The sequence below is a fragment of the Nyctereutes procyonoides genome, unplaced genomic scaffold (assembly GCF_905146905.1).
Source record: "Nyctereutes procyonoides isolate TBG_1078 unplaced genomic scaffold, NYPRO_anot_genome, whole genome shotgun sequence".
NCBI lineage: Eukaryota > Metazoa > Chordata > Mammalia > Carnivora > Canidae > Nyctereutes > Nyctereutes procyonoides.
In genome coordinates, this window is record NW_026575047.1 from 28,130,308 (window position 1) to 28,149,593 (window position 19,286).

General features: G+C 35.8%; 1 protein-coding gene across 10 annotated transcripts in view; it reads right to left on the reverse strand.

The window, feature by feature from the left end:
• The window catches only part of LDB2 (LIM domain binding 2), a 375,855-nt gene that overhangs the window by 78,277 nt on the left and 278,292 nt on the right, over positions 1 to 19,286 (reverse strand). For all 10 annotated transcript variants that reach the window (XM_055326719.1, XM_055326720.1, XM_055326718.1 and 7 more), the window contains exons 3-4: positions 7,883 to 8,055; positions 585 to 707 (exon numbers count right to left, since the gene is read on the reverse strand). In XM_055326719.1, the coding sequence (XP_055182694.1) occupies positions 585 to 707; positions 7,883 to 8,055 (296 nt within the window). The remainder of the gene's footprint in view (positions 1 to 584; positions 708 to 7,882; positions 8,056 to 19,286) is intronic.

A 19,286-nucleotide genomic window follows, 5' to 3' on the forward strand; every position in this document is an offset into this window, starting at 1 on the left:
CTAAAACATATCTCCAGATTGGCATCAGATCTGGCCATACACCTAGTAGGTGTTCAATAAATTTGATGTGATTTATGGTCAAATGAAACTGAGAGAACCCCAAATCATCTGCTTCATTCCAGCACCATGGTTAGGAAGGATATTGACACAGATCTGAATTACGTGAGCCCCATGTCTTGTCAGATGGTCCTAATCAAAACTGAAAACTGTTTTTCTTACTTCTTGTTTCATTTCTTTTCCTGGTTTTACATAAGAGGTTTAATAGCCCAGCAGAGCAGTACTTGATAATGACTCAGTGGAATTTAAGAAAAGTACAAACTGTTTATTGAGGTAACCGCAGTTTGGAGTTTAAAATAATAAAGTATCAGAAAAAAATCTCACAATGCACCAAACTCAGAAACAAGGTGGGGGGGGGGGGAAGGCCTGTGGAATAAAATGGCTGAGGGGAAAACTCAAAATTGAGAGTTCATTACCCAACAGGTGAGGACTGCTGGTATTCTTTCAGAGAGAGAACCAGACTTTTCCTCCTTGAGTAAATGATGGGGGAGAATAAAAGAGAGTAAAATAGTGTTGAAATTACTTACATGCATGGCTAGAATGCTCCTTGGGACTAATTCTCTGTATTGTCTAATGGTAAAGTGCCATGTTTTTATTCTCATGAGATCATCAAAGGTAAACTCCAAGATCAGTCTGCCTTCTGTACATACCTAGAAGCGACAAACAACACACTCATTTGCTGTGCACTTTGTGAATGCCACATTTTTGTAACTCACACGTCAGCTGCTCAGCATGGTCTCCCTGACTGTCCTTGGGCAGTACTGGATCCTCGCAAGGATGTGACACAAATGCTTTACCCATGGCACACTGAGACAAGCATGAGCTCTAGAATCCATGGGTTCAAAAGACAGCACAGCTGCTTACTGGCTGTGAGTTACTAGTAACTTGACTGGTTGCTGCCAAAATTCCGTGAGCCTCTGTTCCTTCAATGCAAATATGGGAACAAAACCTATATTATTGCAGTATTATGTCAAAAGCTCCTTGCACATGGTGTATCTCTGCAAAACTCTCCCACCCCTTTTATCTCTGCTTTCATCATCCTTCTACCATCGTAGTTTGAAATCTTGTTCTAATCATGGTTGCCCTACTCCTGGAGAAAGTACCTAATAAAATAATTCATGCTTAAGTGTGTCTTACTACAAGTTTACTAAACCAGAGTAAGTTTTCATTTTCAGGGACAAATTCCAGAGGGACAATGTTTAAAACCCAAGGCTACCGGGATCATTTACTGGCATGTGGAAAATGGAGGCATGCTTAGGATATATTCCTTCAATCACATCCTATCAGCAGTCTCAATTTCTGCTTGCATAAAAGGCCAGTCTTTGGGGGAGGGGGCGGTATCTTTCTCAGAAAAATATGTATTATTAATGAAACAGAATTTGCTAGGCTCTTTTCCTTGACAGGATGATCATTTTTTTTCTTCTTTTGATATTCAGATCATTTTCAGCATGTAGTTTCTATTTAATTTACCTATTTTATTTCACTGTTAATGACTTTGAAATGGGAGAAAATGCTAAGCAATTGGACACTACTGATCCTATTTCAATTAAAAAATAGGAAGTAGTGATAGCATATTGGTCCATTTTAAATACTTACAACTGATTATTCAGTCCATGTTTGCTTTAGAGTAGACAGAGGCTTTGACATCAGAAAGTACTAGATTCATCCTAACTCTATTTTTTACTTATTTTGAGACTTTGAGGAAACCAAATAAATTCCCTAAGTCCCAGTTTACTCATCTTTAAAATGAGGATAATACTAACCTTGTATGGGGTTGCTAGGGAAATATATGACTGATAATGCATGTGTAGAGTGCCTGGTATGTACCTGGGACATGGTAGGATGGCGGTAAATGATAGCTCTAAAGATAAAAGAAATGTAACTAATGAATGCAGAACCCCATACTAGTGGTTGTCATAAAGTGCTCTCTGACATCTAAGGATCCAGGGATGTGTCTCAGGTGCTCTGGGAAGAGTTCAGCCTCCATCCAGACCATGTGATCCCCACCTATTTTCTCAATTTGACCAGAGCAGCTTCAGGTTCATCATTTTGATATATTGGACTTCTGATCAAGCTTTCCTGGAGAAAGGTTTCCTATGCTAAAAACAAATTATAAAATTTTGGAAATCAATGAACTACACAATTTTTAAAAATCATAAATAACAATTAACTCAATAGGGGGTATGCTCATTTCTAAAACTATAGTCCATGAAGATAATTAGCAATTCATTTCAACCCTTTATGAGATATTACCATTTCTCTCTTTGGGAATTTAGCACAAAAGGCTACCATTTATTGAGTTCCAACTATGTCCTAGGCACTGGGTTAGGTGCTATTTACTCTAATTTAAGGGTATTTTCTTTACTATTTTTCTTTTTTTTAAACTTTTTTTAGAGAGAGAAAATTTGTGAGTGGAGCTACCCAGTGTGGAGCCCAACGGAAGGTTCAACATCATGATCCTGAGATCATGACCTGAGCTGAAATCAAGAGTTGGATGCTTAAAAAAAAGAGAGAGAGAGAGAGTTGGATGCTTAACCAATTGAGCCACCACACGCTCTGATAATATTTTCTTTAAACAACCCAAATACCAGCACAAGTAGAGTTAGTAACGTGTTGATAGGACATTACTTAAGAAAGATGCTATTGATGTCTACCATTTTCTTTTTCTCAAAGGTCTCAGAAGCACTGTAGGATAATGATAGAAAATCTGGGTGAAGACCTCCAGCTCAGACCCCACTTCAGACAGAATCTGTGGGTAATTTTAGGCATTTAGACACCATGCCCCTAAACTCCTCAGTTGAGGGGTCTTCAGAGCTTCTTTTCTGGCATCTTAGCCATGAGAGTTGTGCACTCTGAAATGGGGAAGACTTTCTTGTCCCCAAACCACTCCTCTAGAACATCCCTACTATGGCAATTAATTCACCAAGGTGAATTAATTCAAAAGGGTTGCATGGAGATTAAGCCACACAATTCCTCCTGGGGGTGTTAGTATGATAGAAGCCACCTGCAGTGAAAGCTCAGACAAAAGGGTGGTGACTGCAATCAGCCAGTGACAGCTGAAATATCTTGACAGTAGAGGACAGGGATATTTGGATGCTATAATCCTTTTTTTTTTTTTAAAGGAAAGGGGATTATTAGATGTTTAAACAAATATTAGCCCAGTTAAATGTCATGCTTTTTTTTTTTTATTTAATCTATTTGTTTTGTGTTTATGAACCACAAACCCAGGGCAGATGGAGGTTCTGGTTTACTTCTACTGGAATAGAATTTCATAATGAGAAGGTATAGATGTAGTCCTTCTGATGAATTACTCAATTGGAGGATCTGTAAGGTCAAGTTAAATTGCATTCTCTGTTTACCATGACATAGCAAACCAGTTGAAGACCCTTCTTGCCATCAAACTGTAGTGAGTCTACAAAAGGGAGAGCTGCAACAAGCCTTGGACTCCTCCTTTGTCAGCCAAAATCAAGAAATCAGCTTTATCCAGAGCATATCACATGCAAGAGAGGAATCCTTAAAATTGAATCTGAGTTGACTGTGTTGGGTGTTTTCTTTAAGGAAAATTAAATGACTTCCTCAAACAGAAGAATGGAGGAGAATTCGGTCACCCTTGGTCTCCCCCAGGGTAGTTAAACCCATGGCCTTCTCCCAAGCCCTATTTGGCCTCCCTGACTCCCGCCTGCATCATGGAAGTTAAAGGAAACTGAAAGCTTTGTGATTTATTTTACATACAACAATCAGCAAATGGAATAGAGGTGCCTAAGGAAAAAAAAATATATATATATATTCCTTGTCTGGAAATGGTAAAAAACAGACATAGCTTATAAAGGAGAATTAATATTCTCTCTTTTCAGAAAAATTCTGTGCATTCCTCTTAATCAATACAATTAATGTAGCTTTTATCTAAAGTTGGCCTTTTTTTAAAAGCTGTCTTTCACTTGGAATCCAAAATCAAAAGGGTCCCCAATTAAGAAAACATTTTCTGTTGTGCTGAATTCATGTTACCGTACTGTGAGCTCTGACATTTTGTTTCTGTGGTAACCAAAATCAGCTGATTAGTTGGCATGGCAACAGAAAAGATGTAATCCCAGCAGACACACTCTAATCAATGCCCCCAGCACAGATGGTCTCCGGAGGATCAACAAGAAAGAGGCTGGCAGGCATTCAGCGGATCACGTGCTAGCTTGAGACTAGGCCAGGAACAAGAGAACTAAAAAAGAACATTTCTCAAACTAACCGGTAGCTTTTTAACCCTTTTCTTTCTTTGACTAATTGTAAAGCAATGTTGACCATGCTGTTGTATAATACAAATGATTTTCATAGAGCTGTTATGAAAGAAAATGTGTTTTTAGGTAGAAGTGTTTACTTAGTTTTCTTGGTCTTTATGCATGAAATATTGTTTTCAAATTAACAATTGCATAAAGCTCATTGTATTTTATGTAGAGATACTGCAGATGTATATGCATAGATATACACATATTAGAGCAATATGATCATTGATATTATGCTAATTCAACTGGAGTTGGAATAAGGGTAGAAATGTATAAATCCTATTGTATAATGCTATAGACAGGCTAGGATAGGAATGATGTCAAAGATATGAAAGAGTGTTCATATAGGAAAAGTGGCTGGGGCACTTCCAGAGTATTTTTCTATAGTAATAAATAATTGCATAATAAATAATCGAGATCAGAGAATTAGCTATGTTTATAGAGTAATAAGGGTGTTTGGTAATGGCTGTAACTATTACTACAGTTTGGAAATCTAAAAGTAGCTGATGTGTACCCCAGAGAGGCCTCCTCTCAGCATCTGCCAGTATTCACACCCTCAAATATAATTCAAGGGCCTTTGATTCTGAAAACCTTGGTGATTCCTCTTCAGCTTATTAAGCCTTGTTTTCAATTTGATTCAAAATTGAATACAGAAAAGAAAGGCTTCATAATGTGTGTTTTAAAACTCTAATTACATATTTATCCATAATCTATAATGTTCCTAGGATCAGGAAATTGCAAAATGTGCATGATACTCCTGAGGAATATTAAATATTACTGTTGATTAGGACTGTGGCTGATTTTTGATTCACCAGTTGACCAAATTTTCATAAAAGCAACTCAGAACCACTGGGTCAAATGCTATTTGGGGAATTAGAGTGTATTGATAGTCTAAATTAGAACAATGTGATACTGCCTTCACATAATGTGCTAAAAAGTAATTCCATGTACAGTGGGCTCCCCTTTAAAAATAAAGCAGCAGCTTCCAGACTATATTTTTCTTTGTGATAGTGTAAGGTCATTAGCTTACTGCTTTATACTAAATAGTCACATTTTTTTATTACATGAAGATGGGTTATTTTTAATTAATATAAGAACAAAAGAAAAACTGGAAGGATTCTTTGGGTAGTATAATAATAACCAAGGGGGGGTGAAGAAGAAGAAGAAGAAGAAGAAGAAGAAGAAGAAGAAGAAGAAGAAGAAGAAGAAGAAAATTAACTTTTTAGAATTTTCTAAAAATAAATGTGCATAATTAGCATCTGGACTAAGTCCACATAGTTAAGTTGCATTTCCCAGAAAGTGGTATTTTTCATCAGCGTATGGAAATATTCATTATAAGAGTTAGGAAATGTACTGCCATGGAGTAGAGTGAGAGGTGACCTGAATAATTGGAAGTTTTAGGCTGAAAGAGCTGAGTTCAAGAAGAGGTTGCTCTGGTCTTCCTGGTGGCTACCCTGGATGCCTGAGCCAACCACTGCTCCATCTAAGAGGGGAGCATTCCTGTATAAGGAAAAATTGCAACAGAGGAAAACTTTTGCTTGATTCGAATAAAAAAAAGGCACTTTATTGATTCATCAAAAGAATGGGATTTTTTTTTTAATTTAAAAACTCATCCTGAATATATGGCATTTTTATCTTCAAAGCAGTTGACTATGCTCATTAATGAAAAAACTTTGGCCTGAAAAGAAAGAAATTGAGAAAATATAAAGGACTACCTTTTATCATATATTTTACATGCACATAAAATGTTATATATGTTATTTTAAAATTATTATAAAATATGTTTATATAAAATATTTTACATTTTATAAAAGGGTTGCCACAAACTGCATTTTATTTCCAATGGCTGTAGGCTTTGGAAGTAGCTTCTTCATTATAGCCATTTTATTTAATTCTCATGGATTTCTTTTTTCCCTTAAGGCATAAGGAATTGGTGTGTTTTTCTTGATTACCTAAACAATGCTAAACTTCGACAAAAAACAAAACAAACAAAATAATAATGAGTTAGCAGAGAAAGCTTTTCTCTATGGGGCTCTGACTTCATAACATTTGAAATAGGTTGTGTTATCCATCTGATATGCAAGATTATGTAAATATTTTAGGTCTCCAAAATGAACTGAGACATCAGCAGATGAAACCATCCAGGTGATCATTCCTTTCCATGTAACAAAACTCTCTTCCCAGCATGGACTTCTGCACATTATGGGAATGTTCTTTGTCCTTGATAGGCAACCTTCCTTCTCTGTTCAACTGTTAAAAAGTCAGAAAAAGAAAAACCCAACGCCTGCCCCACATTTAAAATGTCTATTGACACAATCAAGATACCATGAAATCAATGGCATTTGTGATTTGCTTTTGCATTTTATCACCATTTGCTTTGCCTTTGGTTTTTTTACATCCTCATGAGTACTGGGAAGATGAAGCTATACCAACAAGATCAATGGGTACTTTAAATGATAAACATTTATTTTTATTCTTTCAGCAAAACTATACACAAGTAACAAACACATCCCCAGTCTTATAATTTGGGCTTTTGCAATTAACCCTGATCATTCAACTTCTCAACTATAGAGGATCATCATGTGTGTTTTCAACTAAAAGAGATAGCTGCTGTCATTAATATTACAAATTAGTTTCATGTTGAGACTTCATCAAAATGCAGTGAACGAATGTGCATTAAAATAAACTTCTGTTTGTCAGATTCTTCTGCTAAATTTTTGTTCTTACTAAGTTTGCTACTTGAGAGAGGACATAAAGGGATCGTCTATAGTGTTCTAGAAAAGTCTTTGCTCAGAGGAATATTCCACATGTTGATTGTCAGTGGATGGGAAGAGTCATAGGTGTAGAATGTAGAGAAAACATGTTGATTCTCTATCTCTTCTCTTTCACTTTACATCCTTCATAGGGACTTGAATTCTGCCTCAAAGGTCGTGTTACAGGGTCCTCCACCCACTATCCTCCCCATTTTCTCATAACCAACTTTTGGCTCTACTGTGTTCACTTGGTGACTGACCAACCACAGAACTTCTCAGAATTTGGGGAAATAGATTTTAAACTCTGAATTCCCTAGTTTCATTTATATTTTTATGTTTCTATGTCCCTTAAAGATTACAACTATTTGAGTTGTAGTTAGTTGCTTTTTCCCGTTTGTTAACATTTGAATTTAGCTTTAAAAAGTATTTTTAGAAACAAAGCACAAATACTGACCACATAACAACAAGAAAATGTTCTTTTAGCTGTAGAAGAGTCTTTGTATAACAATCAAAATTCTAATTTAGCAACCTGAGCTTAACAGGCAGCCAAAACTCTTAGTTTTGAGGATCTATCATATTTGACATTCATATGCTCTGTATCACACACACACACACACACACACATCTTAGAACAGTGTTCACCAAGAGTCTAGCCATGTCACAAACAGAAGAGATTATCTCATAGCAATGCAAGTATCTGAGATGTGAGAAATCAGCTCAAAGTTCCAGAAGAAAATCATAATTATTATCCTTTAATATACCCACAGAAGAACAAGTCATATTGCTGAGTACGTCCTGTACCTTGGTAAACATGGGCTTCCCATGCTGGGTGACCATAGCACACTGGTCGCAGTCCACTGTGATGGATGAGTTGTGGTATGACTCTTTAGAGTGTTTGAGGATGTAATACAGGTCAGTCACCCCTCCTTCAAACACAGTGCTAAAATAACGAGGGATAAGGGTCCTGCCGATAGCTGGGAGAGAAACACAGAGAAATAAACAATCAACAAAAATATCCATTGGCCCCATGCACCCCACACCATTGCCATACTTCCAACTGGATACGAGTCATCTCAAGAAACTAATCATACCAGGAGGCAAGTTTCTTTCTTTTATTAACAGCCATGACCCTTCTAGGTTACAGTTAGTAAAATAAAACCCCTAGCTGGTCAGCAAAAATTTGTACATTCATCTCTCCAGATTTTGTTTCCATTGAAAGTCAATGATGTAAGGATAACCATTTTAAAAAGGGGAACAAAAAAAAAAATAAAAAAAAATAAAAAGGGGAACAAAAGTATTAACTACTTTGGATCTCAAGAGTCCTTTAAATGAGTATATTTTTTAAAAAATAAAACACATCCAATCTACTTGGATTTTTCAGTGAATTGTTTATAGGCCAGTCATCTAATCATGTTTTATTAGTAATAATAGTCATAATGTAAATTTTGATAATGTAATGCTTTGCAGTGTGTAAAGTACTTTGGCATTCTTTAATTGAATCTTCAGAACGACCTCAAGATAGTAGGGAACTGGAACCCAAAAGGATTATTATGCAAAAAACAAAAAAACGTCATTAAGACTTTGTCAAAGTCACACGACTTATAAGTAGATAATTGGGATCTCTAACTCCAAATATGCAAACATTTACTCTTTTCAATACTATGTCTCCAACTGCTTTAATGCTTGAGAATCTTTAAAAAGTGATCTGGATCTGCATATACAAAGAGGTCCATACCTATGTAAATATTGATTATTCTATCTGCTTCTGGAGCAGGATATCTTTCTAGAACAAAAGACCAATTTTAAGAGAACCTGATACCTTCTATTTGGTCTAAATTGGTCTCTTTGATTCCATGTGTCCTGTCCTGCCCCATTTTAGTTTGAATGATTGGTAAGTAGCTGTGTCTCTCTGATATACGATGCTTAGAAACACCTAACAAGCCCTTGCTTTAGCAGAGATTTTAAATCCTCTTAAACTGAAAATCCCAACTCATAATATCAGGAATTTTGCCTATGTGCAGATTTTGAGGCAAAGTACTAAAGCACTCTCAAGCGATCCAAGGTTTTTAATAAATCTCTTACATTCGCTATATAATGCCTCCTGAAAGACAAAAATAATATTTAAGATAAATAAATTACCAAAGAGAGCTTTAGTAGGAAAGATCATACAATCTTCACTTGAACGTTTTAAAATGTTTAATTTCATTTTAAAAGAATCAATGTTAATCCATTCCATATGGATCTATATCTCTTTTGTACATGGATTTGGAAAAAAAAAACTATAAAAAGAATATCCTGCCAAACTGTTTTCTGAAGTAATCTCTAAAGAATCCTGCTGTGGATGACTAGTTTCTGAATAATTTATATAGTTGTTATTGCTTCATATTTATTGCAGTAAAATCAATCAACAAGTGTGTATTAAATATTCCAGGATTTTTGGCAATTCCATTCTAAATAATCCTTATGCATACATTTTCCAAATACTGTTTAATCCCCAACAGCGCATGTTCATTTGCTAAATATAAAATTCAAACAAGATTTGAGTCCACCATGTCTTTAAACATACACACAGCCGATATCATAAAGAAAACTTTGTTAATGCGAAAAACCTTATTGTACTTTGCTAAACAGATAAAATTAATTTAATGCATTTCAAATATTCTAACCTAAAACTAATTTCCATAAAACAGCTCTAGTAATTTGACATTTTGGGATCTGTACTGTGAAAAATAAATACAAACCATAAAAATGTAGATGTAGGGTGAAAATATTTCACTACGATTTCCAAGGAATTGTCACATTAAAAAGGTTACTGCAAATAAACACCACTGGATTAGCCACATTATAGTTTATTCATCATGAATCCTGCACCATTTAATTCCTTTGTAGTAGTATCTGCTATATATTATCATCATTTTCATTCATAGAATAAACAAATTGAACAGGGAAAAAGTTTGCAACTTCTTAACTGTAAACCTAAATTTTTAATTACCTCTCCAACCCCAGAAAATATACAAACTATATAGTAAATATATTTAGAGGGAAATGCAGCTTTGCTTTATTTAATATTTTCTACCACTCTTGGAACTGATTGTGAGAGATACCTGAGGTTTGTGTTCAGCCCCTTTGCTTTGTGGGATAGCCCTTACAATTTATTTCCCCCATGGTCTTGTGGGGATTATCACTCAAAAGCTCCACTATCCACTGTGGTAGACTGCTACTGGTGGCTCCAGTGAACCATAACAACAGCATTCACATCTTTGTGGATGCAGTCCCCTCTCCTCAAATCTGGACAGGGCTCTGTGATCCACTTTAATCCACAAAATGTGGCACAAGTGACCTTGTGTCAGTTTGGGGCTAAATCTTAAAAAGGACTAAAGAAAATTCCACTTTGCACTTGGGTGGGAAGCCAGTGTGTATAAAGTTCAACTACTCTAAGACTGCCATACTGTGAGAAGCAGACATCTGGAACAGACACATGAAGAACTTAAGTCTTCCCAGCTGATAACCTCAGCTGAGCTACCAGCAAACAGCCAGCACCAACTTGCATGAGTGAGGCCATCTTGGAAGTGAATCCTTGCCCTCCAGTTAGTTAGCTGGCTCGGGCTGGTGTCAAGTGATGTGGAAAGGAGCTGTCTCCTATAAGCTTTGCTCAAATTGCAGAATCATGAGTAAATAGAATAAATGTTTATACTTTTAGCCAGCAAGTTTTTAATGCAACAATGGATAATCATAGTACCCTTCCATCCTCTTATGCTACTAAGATGGGTAAATAAGAATCTTTTCCTGAAAGCCAAAGAGGACAATCTTTCCACTAAAAATGTGAATTATAGAAACATGGAAGGTTGCATAGAAAGGAAAGCAGATTAGAGAGACAGAGAATCTTTGTGGACTGATTTGGGACCTCAGCATAGTTAGGACTGAATCCCAGTTCCATCCCTTAGAGTTCCCGCTTATATGAGATGTACACCTTGTGCTTCTTTTGCTTAAGAGAGTTTGTGTTAGCTTTCTGTCATTTACAAACAGACAAATCCTGATTGAGGCTGTCCCACTCTGGCATGGAATGGGGTAACAAACAGTAATGTGAAAAAAGAAGCGATGAAAAAAATGAACTACAAGAGATACCTGAGTCTTTTTGTGCAACATCCTGTGTCACTGAAGGGGATACAAAGGGTGTGTCAGAGACTGTATTCATTTTTCTATTCCTGCTGTAACAAATTACTACAAACTTAATGGCTTAAACTCTCTTTATTGATTATCTCATAGTTCCTGACAATCTGACATGGGTCTTGCTGAGCTAAAATCAAGGTGTCAGTGGGGCTGTGTTTCTTTCTAAAGACTCTAAGGGAGAATCTGTTTCTTTGCTTTTTCTAGCATTTAGAGACTGGCTGCTTCCCTTGGCTATGTCCCCTTCCTATATTACCCAAGCCAGAGACAGCTGTTGAAGACTTCCTTGTCTGCCTCCCCCTTCCACTCTTCAGGACATTTGTGATTGCACTGGACTCACCCAAATAATCCAGGATAATCTACCATCACAAGGTAACATATTCACAGGTGCCAAGGATTAGGACTGGACATTTTTGGGCATCATTATTCCACAGAGGCAATCTTTGCCAAAGAGTTTTTGTTCTACAGGGGAGTATTTACAAAATATAATACACACATGACAAGCAATATATAGATAATGTGTAGTGAAAGGGACAAATAACCAGAAAAAAAAATCACATGTACTTAAGTTAAGGAAATCATTCTATAACTCATTCATTTATTTCTTCCATAAACATCTACTGAGCCCAGAGTAGGCATAAAGCTCCGTGGTAGGTGTTGGATTTTTGTCCCTGTCTTTCAAACTCACTTCTAATAAGAGAGTTAACAAATATGTATCTATAATACAATGTGAAAATAGAAAAATGAATTTGTGATATTGAACTCTTTCTTGTCCAGTTTCTTCTGAATCCTGATTTTAACATACAACTTTATTATTTTTGAATCACAAGAAGATTAAAGTGTCCTTTTAATTTAGTGAATCATGCAACCACACTGCACAGCCTAATATACATGACTTTACAGTGACTACTTCAGGGTTAGATTCAGTGGTCCCTTAATGCATCAGGCACACCAAATCTGAATCTATTCACATTTTATACTGTCATATTCACATGCTACATTTACACTTTACATTTATATGTTAATCCTTGGAATTAAAAACAATTTAAATATTGATATACCTAAATCTACATTGTGCTCCCATGAAAAGGATTACATCTTCAAATATTCTCAAATAGATTAAAACTATAGTAGATTATAAAAGAAACCCCTTTTTTCTTACACATTTAGGTCAAAGTTCCAAAAGTTGGGAAGGGGAAGTATGGGAGCATGATAGCACAAGAAGATTTTCTGTGAGTGAAATATAGGGAACTGTAATACAGCATATGATATATATATATATATATATATATATATGTGTGTATTTTTTTGAAAGACAAGAAAATGACAAATTATTCAAGAGCCTGAAATGTGTATAAAGAATGTCTAAATAATATTCTACATTGTAGGTAAACATTTAGAGATAGCTAAAAGTTTACTCATAGTTAATTTAGATATTAAGCTCTAAATTCCAGTTTCTTGCGAGGTTTGTTGCTGTTTTGTTTTGTTCCAAACCATCAACCCCCATTCTCCAGTTCTTACTATTGGTGTTGGCAGGCTGATGGTACTGGGGAGCAGTATCTAACGCCTATCTTTTCTCATGGGCATTACTTGTGGATATCAGAATGTCTATAGGATACTTGTAGATATTAACTAATTTCCCCCCATTTAGAAACCAAATGGTACATGCTGAGAACTCTTAATCATTGAGAAGATATACACTACTGTGCATCTGGGGTTTTTTGAGCATTTCATGTCTATTAATCATTATGAAATGTTTTTCTTAAGCTCTCAAGAATGTGTATAGGCAGTTCAGATGAAAGAGATTATCAGTAGAAAATAATCATATGGGAAAATGTTCAAACCAGGAATCAAATTACAAAATACAATAATAATAAAAAGATTAAAACAAAAACCTCGTAAGCTTGCGGTGAAACAAACATACTTGAACACTTCTAGGCAAATCAACATAGCAATTACTCCTTATCTTGAGACTCTCTAATTCTCTAATAGCTTATTAGGTGTAAATACCCTTGCCTAACTGCAGAATCTAATATGTAGATCTCAAGTACTCTGAATTTCTCCAAGTCTTTTGAGAAAATACTGTCTAATGTTATGACTTTTTTATTTTGGGGTGATCATTTGCTATTCTAAATGCCTGTAATTTCTATCTTCCAAAGACAATTCACTTCAAAAAATTGGAAAGAGTTGAGAACCATAATTAAAATGTGGAATAGGAAGATGTATTAATATTAGTGCCACTTAACATTTGGCAATTCCTTAACTAATGATTTTTCTCTTCATTGGAAAGAGAAAAGTATATAACCACACATTTGTGTTTTTAATTAGGCAAAGTTAATTATAATAAAATCATCAATTACTCTAGTCTTAAAAAACTTTTTGATAAATATGATAAGGATAAATTGGTTGTCTGAATCTGGATTGTTTTATATAGTTGTTCTAAGGCTGCAGTACCTCAGAAATCCACAGGGAAATTCTACTACTGAGGTAAATAATTAACACAAAGATTCATTAAACTTAACCTTACATGTATTCAGAAATCAGTGAATGCATTATACTAACATGTAAATGGAGGTGCTCCTAGTAGTGAAATAATACTGGAGATTTCATTTATAGTAAATAACCATTATAAATAGCCAAAACAAAGTAAATAAAACATGCTTAAAATTAAATGGGAGTGTTAGAGGTTCAAAGCAAATTCTTTTGCCCTGAAGAGAAAGCAGGTCAAACAAACGTACTTTACTTTCATAAGTTGACATTTGAAATCTTTTATTAACATATCTTTTAATGCCAACACCGTTTACTTCTTTTTGCAACCAAAACAATTTGATTTAAATATCTTCTTTCTGGGCAGCCCAGGTGGCTCAGCGGTTTAGTGCCTGCCTTCAGCTCCAGGCCTGATCCTGGAGATACGGGATCAAGTCCCACGTGAGGCTCCCTGCATGGAGCCTGCTTCCCCCCCTGCCTGTGTCTCTTCCTCTCTCTTTCTGTGTTTCTCATGAATAAATAAATAAAATCTTTAAAATAAATAAATAAATATCTTCTTTCTGATTACCTCTTTTACTATTTCAAAGATTCATTCACTTAATATATGATTATTAAGTACCAACTAGAAGCCAGACATTGTTCTAGGGGCTGGACATTAACAGCAGGCGATGGAGAAAGCAGAATAAACTTGGTGGTCAACTGGTTTCAACTGGCTGGCCTGGAAGGCTGCAGTGGAAGGTGGTAATGGAGCTGAACCTGACTGCAAAGGGCCATGTGAAGATCAGGGAACAAAGTGGCCTGGCGAAGGCACTAGCAAGGGCAAAAGTCCTAGGATAGGAATGCGTTTAGGTTGAATGAGCTTGGTGTCTCATAGTATCAGAAAGAAGGCAGTGTGGCAGGTGCACAGCCAAGAGAATAAGATAACAGATGAGCTCAGAAAAAAAGAGGCAAGACCAGATGATGTGGAGCTTTCTAGGCCATGGCAAATGGCTTGTGATCTATTCTTTTTCTTTCTTTCTTTCTTTCTTTCTTCTTTCTTTCTTTCTTTCTTTCTTTCTTTCTTTCTTTCTTTTTTTTTTGTGATCTATTCTTTAGTGCAAGAGATCTCACTGGACATTTTTAGCCAAGTTTAAGATCCTATGAATATATTTTTTAAAATATTTTATTTATTTATTTATTTGAGAGAGAGTGTGTAACCACCAGCCAGGGGAGGGACAGAGAAAGAGGAAGAAGCAGACTCTGCTGATGAGCCAGGAGCCCACCTCGGGGCTCAATCCCAAGACCTTGGGATCATGACCTGAGCCAAAGTCAGAAGCTTGACCCACTAAGCCACATAGGTGCTCCATATCCTATTCTTCTTAAACGTGTTATCCATCTGCCAAGAAAATCCCAAAACTCCATAAAAAAAATTTGATCCTTCAAGAAATCTAATAGGTGTTTTTGTCTTCCATTTTCTACCTATCAAACATTTTAATGATGAACTAACACTTTAGCCATACCACCTTGCACTAGGTGCTAGAAAGATACTGATGACTATGGTTGAACCCATCTTGCTCTTAGGGAGCTTTGGATCAAATTGTAGAAATTTCCAGGTGAGTGTGTCTCATTTCATCTCATTTAATTCAGCAAGTACTTTGGCATATTCAGGGAATATTGGGTTCTGATTCTGTCAGCCATACAACAGGGTATTTCTCTAAGATGTATGCCTTTCATTGTGAGGAAAATTCTTTCATCCTTTATCCAAGGTACTGACCATAGCATAGAGCAAGAATGGTCCACAGCCATGGCTGGACCTCTTGCCATGAGTCAACATATTTTGGGTATGAAATTGAAATCCTTTACTGATTCACAGAAGAAGGCCATGCTCTAGTTACTGATGCCTTATGGCTGGTGCCAGGTCAGTAAGGTATAAGAGTAAGATCTAAGCTAAAGGATGAATAGACGTCAGTCAGGCACAGGGGACCAAGGGAACAGAATTGTATTAGGGAGTGTAACACACTTCCCATGATTTGGGCTGCTGCCTAGACCAACTATTATATATTTATACCTTCGACAGTCTTGTCTGGGTGAACTACTCCATTACATAGACTTGTCTCACTATCTTCCTGTGATAATACAATATTCTTTTAGTTATCCAAACCTTAGCATGCAGTTTACATCCAAATAGATTTGCTTCTTTCCTCTGTATGATTTTTATTTCAACATTTTTCAAATTGAACACACACACACACACACACACACACACACACATATATATATATATATATATATAAACATTTTTTATAATGATATTCTATTCTTCAAGATGAACCTTAGGATAATTTTGTCAAATTCCCCCCTCTCTCTGACTCCAAAGTTGGAAGAAGGTTAATTTAAATTCAATTTGATTTACTAAGAAAGAGTTGGCAGCTCTAAAATACCCAATCTTCTCATACAGGAACACGAAATGTTTATCCATTTAAGTCTATATCTCAACCATAAAATAATTCTGTAGTTTTCTATATTTAAGTAGCTAACTTCCTTGTTAAGATAATTCTTAAATATTTTAGGTATGCTGAATGGATAATGCAATTTTTTCATTATATTTCTACTTGGGAACACAGACATTTAATAGGATGCTCTTATTAATTTTAATAGTTTTTTGGAAGAATTTTGCAAGTTTCCTAGGTGAAGAAATCTATCATTCCCAAATACAGATAGTTTTGTTCCTTTCTTTTTTTCCAATATATTTATATCATTACTTTCCATAATATTGCAATAGTTAGAAGATAACTTCTAGGAAAAAGTACTAAATAATGAGGGAAATAGTAGGATTTCTTTTTTTCCCCCTCAATTTTTTAGGGAATGCCTCTCAGATTAGGGGAAGTACTATATGTTGATTTGAGATCAGATCATTTTAGTTATAATGGAAAGAAAATCAAATTATTCTTCTAATCTTTGTTTTTATCATTTTCTTTTTTTTTATACTGATGGATATTTAATTTGATTAAATGCCTTCTCAGTTACTACTGAATTGGTGGTCTAATTTCCCTTAGAAAGCTATTTATTAGTATATTTTCAATTATTGAATAATGCTTTTACTCAGTATAAATCTTGCTCTCTCTTATGCACACTTACAAATATACATTTTTGTATAAAAATTTGCATAAATTCAACTGATGGATTTATTCATTCCTTTAACAAATATCCATGTAAGTGATGTCCTCTATAAGGCACTATCTTAGCTACAGAATTGAAATGTTAGAGAAGACCTCAGGTTTAGTGTCTGGTGATTCCCAGTAGCATTTTCCAGTTCCAATGGGCTTCTGAAGATTTTTAAAATATACCCTAGATAAGTTCCATATTTCAAGAATACCATTAAAACAAAGACTACGCTTGTGTTTCTGTGATTTGAGTAGGAATGAACTCAACTCATGGTGATACTGATTAGCTCCTGATTAGTAATTATGAATAGCACTTAACATATGTGGAAAAAATATAATACAAAATACTAACAATTATTTAATAAATGTAATTAGGTTATTCATGATTATATTCCACACCCTCATTTTACTGTGGAGGAATGTGATAGCCAGAGAAGTAAAACTGCATAGCTACCTGGAGCCAGGGTGGGATAAAATAGAATGCTTGTTGTTTTTAATCAACCAACATTGGTTTATTTTTATGCCCACATTTGATTTTTATTAATTTTTAAATTACACAAGTGATACACATGCAAACATTAACATATGACTGTTGCAGAAACTCAAAGTTTACTAGCTCTGATATCTTTTTCTAGGCAGAGTCAGATCTCACTTTCTAAATTCCCTTTCGGTTAGGTGCTGCCATGTGGTGAGTGGTAGCCAGTGTCCGGGGACATTTCCATTGTTTTCATTTTTTCCAACCAAGTAGACATCAAGAAGGAAAATTCAATGTCTGGACATGACAAGTAAAATCATTCTGTGTGTAACTGGCACACTCTTCCCAGTGACCAGATGCTGCAGACTCGGCAAGGGATTCCATGGAACCTCATGGATGGAAGAGCCAGGAGACAGGAGGAGCTTTGGGTCACTGAATTGCTACCAGAAGGACAGCTGCTACATATTGGGAAAACCCATTTGGACTTTGAAGCAAAATCCACTTTTCTATTGTGTTAAGCCATTGAAATTTCAAAATTAATTTGTCTGAGCTGCCAGGGTTGACTAATACAATTGCTAAGTCTAAAGTTTCCGTGAGCACCTTCCTTGCACCCACCAATGTCAGTGACTTCACCCCTTCCTAGGTTACCTTTGTTATCGGTATGTTGCATAGCCTTCTAGATTTTTATTTTTTTATTTTATTTTATTTTTAAGATTTTATTTATTTATTCATAGACACAGAGAGAGAGGCAGAGACACAAGCAGAGGGAGAGGGAGAAGCAGGCTCCATGCAGGGAACCCGATGTGGGACTCGATCCCAGGATCACACCCCAGGCTGTAGGCGGCGCCAAACCACTGAGCCACCAGGGCTGCCCCAACCTTCTAGATTTTTAAATTATACATTTATCTTCATATATTTGTACCCATAGAAAACACATATCATTTTGTGTGAGTACTTTCTGTCTTGTTTTACACAGAAGTTATCATAATAAATGTATCTATATGGAATTTGTCTTTTTTCACTCAATGATATATTTTTGAGCTCTATGGTTAATTGATTTTATTTATTTATTTTTTTTTTAATTTTTTTTTTTTTTAGTTTATTTATGATAGTCACAGAGAGAGAGAGGCAGAGACACAGGCAGAGGGAGAGAGGTGCTCCATGCACCGGGAGCCCGACGTGGGATTCGATCCCTGGTCTCCAGGATCACGCCCTGGGCCAAAGGCAGGCGCCAAACCACCGCGCCACCCAGGGATCCCGGTTAATTGATTTTAAACCCTGCATCATATTCCAGAGGATAGCTATTTTACAGGTTATTTAGACATTCTCATGGTGAGGGATGCAGGGATTATTTTTCAGCACGTCCCACAGGGTAGATGCTGAAAGAGGAAAAGATATATATAGTACATGTTTGACTCACGACTTCACCAACACTGAATATTGTCAAGTTTTACATTTATTTATTTATTTTATTTTATTTTGCCATTCAGGTCACAAAGTATGCCCCTTACAAAGGGACAATGACAGTACTCAAGTCCTCAAAGCTTTATCTACATGCCGATGGTGAAATTAAACAGTTGATCCAGCTCATGTGGTTATTACTCTGGGTGAATCATCCACATCTGATGTTTTCAGGTGGTTTGCAGGGGTTTTGTTTTTGTTTTTGTTTATTTTTTTTCACCCCAAACCCATTCACTCACCTAAAGGAAAAAATGGCTCCAAGAAAGAGAATTGAGAAAGACTTCATTCCTTGATTTTTCAAAGGTACCAAACTTCAAGAATTCTTACAAAATTATTTCAATATGATTTATTGGGCTTTCTCAAACCCAAACCCACGGGGATACCGCAAGTCATTTCATTTTGTGTTTTAATATCCGCACAATTCAATGGAGTGAAAGAAATGTTGCCAGAGAAACAGACAAATGTGTGTGAT